Source organism: Crocodylus porosus, unplaced genomic scaffold (genome assembly GCF_001723895.1).
Source record: "Crocodylus porosus isolate Cpor-Errol unplaced genomic scaffold, CroPor_comp1, whole genome shotgun sequence".
In the NCBI taxonomy this organism is placed as follows: domain Eukaryota; kingdom Metazoa; phylum Chordata; order Crocodylia; family Crocodylidae; genus Crocodylus; species Crocodylus porosus.
This window is the reverse complement of record NW_017728931.1, coordinates 91,294,349-91,304,804: the sequence shown is the minus strand read 5'-3', so window position 1 is coordinate 91,304,804 and position 10,456 is coordinate 91,294,349. Positions and strand designations below refer to the sequence as shown.

Genomic DNA, 10,456 nt, shown 5'->3' with positions numbered 1-10,456 from the left:
TGGAAGAGAATCATCCCTGCATATGATTGTTTTCACTTTGAAAAAAGTCTGAATAACTTAGAAACCTAGAAACACTGTGAGACTGATACGCAGTTATACTGCAAGTTAAAAGGCAGAATTTTAAAGGATGTCCAACGATTTCCAATACCATACTTAATCTCCTAAGGAGGGGATGAAGATGCAAATCTGAAAAACAGTGAATCACCTCCACTTCCACAATTTAGGAAAGGCCAAATGACCTTTTTTCATGAAGTTAAATTCTTGGACAAGAACAGACATAAAAAGCATCCACCAGAAATTCAGATTCAAGCTGATTACCATCCCTATCTTCAGTAAAAAAGTGACCTCTCTTCAACTTTATCCATATTGTAATAGTCTTTGACACATGTAGCATCACAGATGTGAAATGCCTACATATACTTTCAGCTGCTAATTATTTTCTTTTAGCAAGAATTTATTTCAATAGTGGTATAATTTGGTACTGGAAGAAAATTAAAATCAAGAAATCTAAGTTATTAAAATGATTTACATGTTGCTGAAATACAATCTTACTGAATATTAATTCAAGTAAATGAGCTTTTGAAAGTAAGAATCAAAATAAAGAAATGGTGTAGCATGTACCACTGTCTTGGTACTTAATCTTGTAGCACCACCTCCTGGTCATACTTCTATACACACTTTCTACAACATTAAAGGTTTGATTGTTAATTTTGCAATATACTACAAAATAGGGACACGGTGTGCAATTTTCTCAGACAAGTATACTATGAAATGCAAATAAGCTTAAATATCTATCAGTTGGTTTATAACTTTTTGCAAGAGACTGGCTCGTTCCTAGTTCACCATTTCTGCAATTCAAGAATGCAGTTAACCTCCCCCCACAAAAAAACCCCACAGCTAAATGTGAACCAAGTTAGCTACCAATTTAGCTAAAGCTTGCCTTTTTTTTTTTTTTTTTTTTTTACGGCATAATACGATTTTTTCTTTTTTCTGGAGTTCAGACGTGTGCTCTTTCGGCATTCCTGCTCCCAGCAAGTGAGGAGTTAACCCCTTCCCACCACAGGTTTTTTTTTTTGCCTTTTTTTTTTTTTTTTTTTTTTTCAAATGTAGAAGTGGCCACTTCTACACAAGACACTGACTGCGCAGTTGTTACTGACCAGTCATTTACTTGTATAAGTCCTGGAGTTCCTGTGCAGTAGCATCGCTGAATGACTTTTAGGTGGCACTGAATGTGCAGTAGCTCATTACTACTGTGCAGCAGCATTATGTCATGCTTCCTGCCACGTGATGATACTGCACAGTAGTAACGAGCTAACATTCAGTCTCACATAGACTCAGCAACTGATCCAAGAACGAGAGAATACATGCTACAAATTAACTTTACTTTTGAAAAAATAATGCTTTAAATTTAATATTTTTTTTAAAAATATGCTTTTTTCATAATTCGAATAGGAAAAAATAGTAACAAAGCAGTCCATACCTTGAAATACTTTCTTCTGATACGTGTCATGTTCATTAACATTACTCCAGAATTTATTCCAGTTTTTCCATAGTAGGGATGTCTAGCAAATCGATTATACCACCCAATACGAGGCTCCTCATGTTCTGGCGCCATTGCAGCAATTTGTGTGGAATTAAATTTTTTCAGAAATGACCAAATATCATCAACAGGTCTCAAAAACAGGATATCAGTATCAACATACAGTAGTGAGTCCACATCTCTGAGGATCAACTGTGAGGGAAAGATGTTTAAAACCAAACTTGAGATGACTCATTAAACACCTCCAACAAAAACTGGGCAACAGTCACTCTTGCTCACAGCTCCTATAAACTAATTTATATGTACTAATTTATTTTCACTGTATGCAAATTAATTATCTTCAGATTCAGAGTGTACAAATCATGTTATTAATAATAACTCACTTTGTCTAGTATTTACTGGAGTGAAAACAGAAAATCAGAAACCTGACATACAACATTTAAGACACTAGTGACTGGGGAAATGAGGAAAGGAAATTTTGTTTTTAATGCTGCTAAATAAAAAGCACCCCTTGGTTTCATTCAGAGCATTTTAAAAAATGTTACACAAATATCATTTAGAAGCAGTTTTCCACAAAATTTGTCAAAGATTAGGTAAATTGAGAACATAAATCTTGATGAATTCATATATAAACAATATGCATTGTACACTACTGTGAAATATACTAACTTACTGGCAAGAATAACCGTTGTGAAGCACAGGGCTTAAACAGTTTCTTCCATTCTGTTGCACTCTCAGTAGGAAATGTTATTGGATACAAGGTATAATTATGTTTTCCTTGATATGGGAAGCCATCAAGCTAAGAACAAAATATAAGGTACTGTTTAAGCTTATTTTTAATGGAAAGCATAAAAACCATAAGAAAGAGCATTGAAAGAACCAACCATTTTGACTTGTAAATTAAATGGAATATATGCAAAAATCCATACCAATTTTACTTCTTCCCTCCTCCAAACTCAGGTTGTTTCAGTTCTACAAAATCAATTAAGGGTATTGTTCAAGTATTCTGATGTTGAACCAGAAAATAAAAAGCAATCCTCAAAGGCCTTCAAAGCAAGAGCAAGTCAAAGATAGGATATAAAAAGAGACAATACAAACACTATACAAAGTGCTCAACTAGTAGAAAATTTACTAAAGGAAATTACTACATGGATTTAGTCACATTGTTCTACTACTGAACAATTTCATGTAAATTTTACCATCACTGTAAAGTATCAAATTGCAAAAATAATCCAACCTTCCAGCTGTGCGCCAATGACTCAATTACTGCCTCAGTATGTTAATCTGGCCAGAACTTCCTACTTGACAGCTGGAGTTTGCCAAAAGGAGGCATAATCTAATTCACAGCTGTCAGACATTTGGACTTGTGGGGCCAATCTAGTCTAAGTGACTTCACATGGGCTAAACAACCCGCATCCAGCAGTGTGTAAATGGCTTGTCAGCACTGCTGTTGATGCAGGTCCAAAACCCAGGGGGTGAATGCTGCCACCTCTTTTTTCTCCTACCACCTAGTTAAGTCACCAACAGCGATCAAAATTCCCAAATCTGGTAGCAGCAAAGGGGTGTGAGGGTTTGTGGTGGCAGCATTCAGGTTCTGAGTTTTGGAGCTGCACCAATGCAGATTTATGATGAATTCAAATTCAATTCTCAATTTCCTGCTCCAAAAAAGTCTCTGATGTCCTTAGTGAGTATTCCAATTACTATGAAGTCAATCTCTCAAATCTGTCCCATGTATCTCAGATGTTCCAGATATGTACAAATAATCAAATACCCTACTTCTTGCATACCACATGCCCCCAAGGCAAAATGCAGAAGAAACTATTTTTGCAGCGTTATGGCTGCACAGAACATGTTCAGAGCCTAGCCTTCAGCTCACTCATCCTCCCTTTCCTGAGCAACCAAAAAGTTGAAGCCCTAGCTGCTACTGAAGACTGATCTATGATTCAGAAAAGACGTAAAGTGCCTTCAGGGCTGTGAAACAGAAAATGAGAGTCCAGGAGCAACTAGGAGACAGCAAAATCACAGAAGAAAGGTTAGCTAGATTAATGAAACATTAAAACCATTAAAAAGGAAAGTCTATCATTAATAACTGTGGAGTGAAGAACAAGGAGTCATTAAGTCAACTGACTCCCTCAGCTTCCTGAACAGAAATATCACTGCTGCTGCCTGGTTCAGCAAGAATCAAAGTGGGGTGTTTGCATTTGGCACAGAAAAATCAGTTTCTCTGCCTAAACATGCATCCCAATTTTAGGGGGGTGATTTTTGGGGAACAGTGCATAGGGTATGCAAGTATGGGATTTACTGAGCCAGAGAAACCAGCTAGGGATAGAAGTTACACATAAACTGGTTTAAGTGATCAGAAATTGGTTTAAACTTGTAACAGAACAGAAGCTCAGTGCACATAAATTGGTTTCAAAATGGCAAAAATAGTTTAAAATAAACATGATTGAATGTAGGATCAGACTTAACTGATTTGGGTCAAACTGGTTTATGAAACTTCTGTCCCGGACACCTTCCTGGTTCAAAATGAAATCAGAGTCTCTCGGCATCCCAGAATGCGTTGCAGCTCTGGGCTGCGCTGTGTGATCCAAACAGTAGGGCTGGCCCTGCTCCTCTGCTCCCTAGCTGGAACAGTGAGGGCTGGTTGACAAAGGTGGAGGGGAGGGGGCAAGCCCAGCTGGGGATGCAACCCAGTCTGCAGGGGGTGAGGGGGAGGACTGCCCCCCAGGCAAACCCTGCCTGGGGTCTGGAGCCAGGAAGGGGTGTTAAAAACACCCCTTCCCCAGCTTAAACTCACTGCTGGTTGTGACTGTCGATTACAAATCCAAGAGGCACCCAGAAGAAGAAAGAGGAAGTGATGAGCAGCCCTGCAGAGTCCTGCTGCCATGATTGTGGACTGCAAATCCCAGAGACCTCGGGGGTAGCAGGAAGAGGAAGGGATAAATGAGGCCCAAGTTCCCTGATCATCCACATGTCAAATGATTGTCCTAACCACTGATGAACCTGAGAAACCTACTGTTTCAATAACATTTTCATCAGGAAACAGTCATTTTTCACAGATCTGGTGAATCAGTAAAATGTTTTGCTGAAAAAAAGTCCCAAATAGCTCTATATAGGACTTCTACATCATGTTACCACATTTAACAAATATACCTAACACCCATTCACAAACAAAGTGACCTGTATCCTCAGTAAGCTATAGCTGACTTAATACATTGCTTAGGTACTTACTGTGACTCTGAATCTGCTGTGTAGTTGTTCCTCTGCAAAAATATGGAACTGTAGAGGTTTGACACTGAAAATAATGGCGGATCTCAACATAGTAACAGTCTCCTCCAGCCTTTCACCACAGGCAACCACTGCAAGGTGCATTCTCTCTGCCGGTTGATTTTTCATAAAATTGTATCTAATGCAAAAATATTTTTAAAATAGTTAAATCTTTGATGGGCATAATATCATTAACTTAGACCAAGGCTATTTCATTAAAAAAGCAAAAAAAAAAAAAAGATCATATGAAAATAGGATGAGCAATCCCACAACTGCATATAGATCAAATATTAAGAACACTCACAGAAAGAAATACCCACTTTTATTGAAACGCTTTCAGTCTTCATCATAAATAATTCCATCAAGAGTTATATTAAAATTGAGGAGTAACGCAGGTAAAAAGGTACTAATTTTAAAGGTTCCAGGATAACCTTAAATTTTGTGCATTAAATCTTTTGTTTTACATGAACGCTCTAGTAAGATATGCTAAGCGTTCCGGAGAAAGGAAAAAAAAGTATATAATAAACCAGCTGACTAGAGCTGACTGTGGCACTTACTAACTTATTGACCTTTTTTTAAGGCAACGCCATGGAAATATTATTTATTAAAAGTCCATCTACATGTATAAAGGAATTTTCCACAACATGAAGTGACATACTAGACAGACTATGTGGAGGTGAATGCTAGGGGAGCACACTTACTATGGCAGAGGGAAATAGGAGTTGAGTAGTAAGGATAGCCAGAGCTCAGCTCCTTTACTTAAGTGTTTTATAACACAGACCCATTCCAGCTCTACCTGCTCTGTCTCCCAGCATCACTAAACAGCTCCCAGACCCTACATGCAACCATACTCTTCTCAGGTACCTTTAACCCACTTATCACCATAACCTACCACAGCTCTGTTTAAGAGCATGCTCCCTTCTACCCATATTCTTGCTATTCACCATGCTCCCCTGTCACATTCAAAACCTTAAATATTGATGCATATAAATGTTTAAAGCAGAAAAACCATAGGGAAAGTGCACCACAGAGGCCAAGTTTACAAGTAAATTGTTGAAGTAAAGGAGATTAGTTTTAGAGAGGAGAAATTATAAAATAACATTGCTATATTCTTATTATCCATGTAAACCAAGAAAACGATACATAAGAAGTCTGGTTTACGTGAAGTCAATATGCTATTCTGCTTATCCAGTCTACATACAATGTAAACAAAAAGGAAATAAGGTTTATATTATCCACTCACCCACACTTCATTCATCAGTTACCCTTCTCAACTTCCTCCACCCATAGCCTGTACAATCAATCCACAGCTTTAACTAGATATATTGGCCATAATAATTAGAACACATGATCCCTTAACTATGTCAAGATGGAAATGTGTTTGGGAATAAGTTCTGCTACAGCACATCACAATTCACTATACTTTGGTCTGCTGTGCATGCATATCATGAAACTATTGTTATCCATTTGAGGACATAGATGTGATCCCTAAATCAGATGCTACCTATTTTATTAGATACTTGAAAAACATTTGTATTTGGGCCCCCCACATTCTTTTCTCACACAATCCTTTCCTAACTGTGGCAACTAGCATGTTGCACCTACAGAAAGCACTTACAAGAGAAAGTGATAGGGCTGGAGTGTTGTTGGAGCCATAATGATCCAGAAAGTATATGAGGCAAGGATTTTTTGCGTCATCTTTTCTTGGACCAAACATACCACTGGGAGTTCTGCTGGACAAGCTATTGGTTATTTACTCATGCAGGAAAGTAGTTTTAACAATCTACTTTTGTTACACAATTATTTTAATCAAAATCACCAGCTTAGTGTAACTACCCTAACTGTCCAAATCATCAGCACACATTCTGAAGAATATCTCAGTCTACAGAAAATATTTTGAAAATCTCCTCAAAAATGTTGAATGATATTTTTAAGTTAATTTTTTTTCAACCTATATTTAATTTCTAGGCATCTAGTGCTAATTTTATGGCAAATATAAATTTTGTTTGTGGGAAATCTCTCTGGTGCATATTGTCACACATTTTATGAGTTTAGAAACTATTTAGTCATTTGTTGGAATATGCTAAAATTAAATGAGAAATATGTTAGCTTAGGTTCAAGAATTGTTTGTGCATACAATTTAAATCCATTTTCTTTTGAATCACCTATTTTTAAGCAGCAATGCAGGTTTTGATGCACTTCTCAAATAGGTCAATTTTTGCTTCAATCTGATACTCTAACCTTGAAATGGTCACACAATGTTCATAACACATGGATGAAAACATTAAATTACAAAATCTTGCAAGGAGAGAGAGAGACAGAGAGATCATTTATCAATTAGAAAACCTACCCAAAGTAATGATGCTTATCAAGCAACATTCAACCACATTCCCCAGCCTCAGAAAACCAGTAAAAGTAAACGCTATTTTATAGCCATCGTTTTTCATTTGTGCATCTAATTTCTAAATATAGCTTAATACCACAAACTACATTACAGTTATGCACAAAACAGGGTGCATCTGCACATGCGCCCAATTGCGCAGTTGTTAATGTGCAGTCATTTCACTGCACAGTCCCAGTGGTACATAGGTCATTTCCAACCCTACTGCACAGCAGCAATAAGCTACTGTGCAGTAAGCAGCGGAGTCACAGTTCACGTCCACCAACACTACGTCGCCATAGCTCATAGCTATGGTGATGTAGTATCTTGCACAGATGTGCCCACTGTCTTCGTAAAATATATATCAAGTGTCACTTAACACTTTTTACAACCAAGCATAGGAGGTTAATGTATACAATGGTGCCCCACAAAGGAAAAAAAAAGTTAAAATAAATCTTAAACAAAAATTGATGCATCACACAGAGACATTACTGTATTTTCCTGCACGCCACAAGTCCCCAAATAAGATACTACACACCCTGTTTCTGGAAGACAAAATGTAAGGGAAAAAAATATTTTTTTTCCAGAATCATGGCCTAGAGCTGGCTTTTTAAGGGAGAGCCTGGACTGAAAACTGGCTGCCCCTTCTCTCTGGGACAGCAAACAAGAGGGGTGAAATCCAGTGTTACTCGTTTCATAGCTACTAACGAACTGTCAGTAGCTTTTTGGTGCTCAGCCAAAGTTACTGCTAATTCATAGCTGCTAAAGGAGTGACACTTTCTGAACCCTGTGCATGTGCGTAAACACTTATTTAAAAGAGCACCCATTTCCACAAAACCTGCCACAGTGACTACTGAAAATCAATTTTGTTGACTTAGTGTAACACCTAAGCTCAACAAATTTTTTAAAGTTACAAATTGTAAAAACAAAACCACAACAACTTAAAAACACCTCCAAAAAGAGTAAATGAATAGTGCTTCCAGGTCTTATTAAAGTAGGGAGGAAGAAAATAAAGTACAATAACAGAACTCTGAAACACCAAGCACTGCTAAAGCAAAAAATCACCACATATAACAAGAGCAACCAATATAAATGCAAAGCAGACTGAATAGGATTACAAGAGCTCAGATCCAAAATAGTACCACTGTATTTTGAAGATGCTCCAAAAACCAAAGTAGCCTCACCACAAATCCAGTGAAGACTGGATAACAATAATCAAGTTTCAAGGTGTAGGAGCATCCACTATCACAAGGCCATTATGCAATAAGGATATAACCTACAAAGCTACAGAGCTTAAGTTTTTTTTAATCATGTACAATCTAGAATTTTCCATAAACAAGGCATAAACAAAATCAGGAAAAACTTCTTTACAAGTCAAGTACTTTAGGGTCTGGAACAGGTTCTCCCCAGAGGTGGTACAGTCAACCACCCTGGCAATCTTCCAAAAAACATCCTGACACCCATTTTGCTGGGGTCAGCTGATCCCAGCAGTCTTTCCTGACCAAGTGCAGGTGGGCTGGACCCAATGATTTGTAAGGTCCCTTCCAGCCCCTAACAACTATGAAAATATGAAAACAACTCTAAAACGGCAGCAGTATTTCACAACCTTAACTGTGCATTAATTAAGTAGTTGGGTAAACTACTTTACCATATAACTAAACAAACATGAGAATAATCAAGTGCGTAACTCATAAAACTTGGTCTAATACCTGTTCAAAAACTCACAAGAAAATGCACACTCTGAAACCATATCTCCAAATAATCGGTAGCAATTTTACCCCTGAATTAATCGCTTATATCTCTACCATTTTCAAATGTACAGGATCATGGTCGTCTGTACGTACCACCTCCTAATTTAGTTCTTTGGTTCACCAAATGATATCCAAGACTACTTTGTGGGATATCACAATTGACTGCCCTACCAGCTACTGGAAAATCTGGCATAAAGCCAAAAGTCTGACCTTTTTTCACTTGACTTTTCCAGAGACCAAGATCTTCTTCAAGACCCCCTTGTACTTTTTGCGCTATTCAACCTCAAGAAGAGTCATTCAAAAATCCTTGTACCCATCCACCACTGTGTTGCCCAGACCCATAAAGAAATCCTCAACTTAATCACAACCTGAAGACAGGCAAGTGTACAGCAGACCCCGAACAAAATCCATCAGAACCAGGACAGAATACCACCAGCAAAGCCCAAGACAAGGAAGGTGGCACACAAGCTCAGCAACAAGAGTGCAAGCGGGATTAGGTAGGCCTTGACCATACTGAGAGAGACAAAGGACTCATCAGTGGGAACATCCAGGTCAAGCCAAAAGTACAGTCTGTGCTGAACCACCAAATAATAGCCTTGCTGCTCTACCCACCATGTGCCAAATGTATACCCACCCCCCACTTTCCTCAATGTGAAGATACACACCACACCTGCTTTTGCCCCTTAAAATATATCTTTCTGGGTCAAATAACATACTAGTAGCAGTATCTCTGGTTTCAGCTTTTTCCCCAGGGTAAGGAAAACAGCTTTCTGTGAGCTGAGATCCTTCAATACCCGTCACCTCCAAGCCTGGCCTGATGCCTTGCCATTCCAGCCATCAGCAACACGACTCTTAAATGGCATACAAGGAATACATGGACATGCAACTGTGTGACGGTTAGAGTGTGCACTTGTATAATGTCCAGACAAGAACTGAAATAGGACTAGGCCTTCTAACCAACCAGAGCAGTGGCTTTCAACCTTTTGTCCCTGTGCACCAGGACCAAGCCCCACACCAACCCATGTGGCCCAATCTAGTGCAGGGCCATAGTCTGTGGGGCTCCCCACTGTCCTGCAGGCCAGATGACAGGGCACCAGGTGATGAATCTGGCTTACAGCCCAGGGGTTGAGTACCCCTGATCTAGGGCAATACAAATAAATAGTGATTACGGGAACTAAACTCTCAAACACAAGATTCTCATAACTATCTAAAAGCATTAATTTTTTTAAATGAAAATGTAAACTGTTAGGTTTAATACATTTCTGAAACTACCGATCGAGATTTTAATTTTAGCTGTCAACACACAAAGAACTAAATATAAAAAAAATTATATTATGCAGTGTTGGAGTGATGTTGTAGACATGATGTTAGAACATATGCAAGGTGCAAGGATTTTGTAGGTGCCGTCTTTTATTAGACGACCTGCATGGCTGAGATACTTACGCCCCCTCTGCATTTTACATTTATAGTTTCATAGTTGGTAGGGTCAGAAGGGACCTGAGCAGATCATTAAGTCTG

The 10,456-nt window shown here is 38.4% G+C and overlaps 1 protein-coding gene across 1 annotated transcript in view; it reads right to left on the bottom strand.

Annotated features, from left to right (window-relative positions):
- The window catches only part of GXYLT1 (glucoside xylosyltransferase 1), a 44,126-nt gene that overhangs the window by 18,046 nt on the left and 15,624 nt on the right, over window positions 1-10,456 (bottom strand). The window contains exons 2-4 of the mRNA XM_019543372.1: window positions 4,772-4,946; window positions 2,214-2,339; window positions 1,481-1,732 (exon numbers count right to left, since the gene is read on the bottom strand). Of these exons, the coding sequence (XP_019398917.1) occupies window positions 1,481-1,732; window positions 2,214-2,339; window positions 4,772-4,936 (543 nt within the window). The 5' untranslated portion in view covers window positions 4,937-4,946. The remainder of the gene's footprint in view (window positions 1-1,480; window positions 1,733-2,213; window positions 2,340-4,771; window positions 4,947-10,456) is intronic.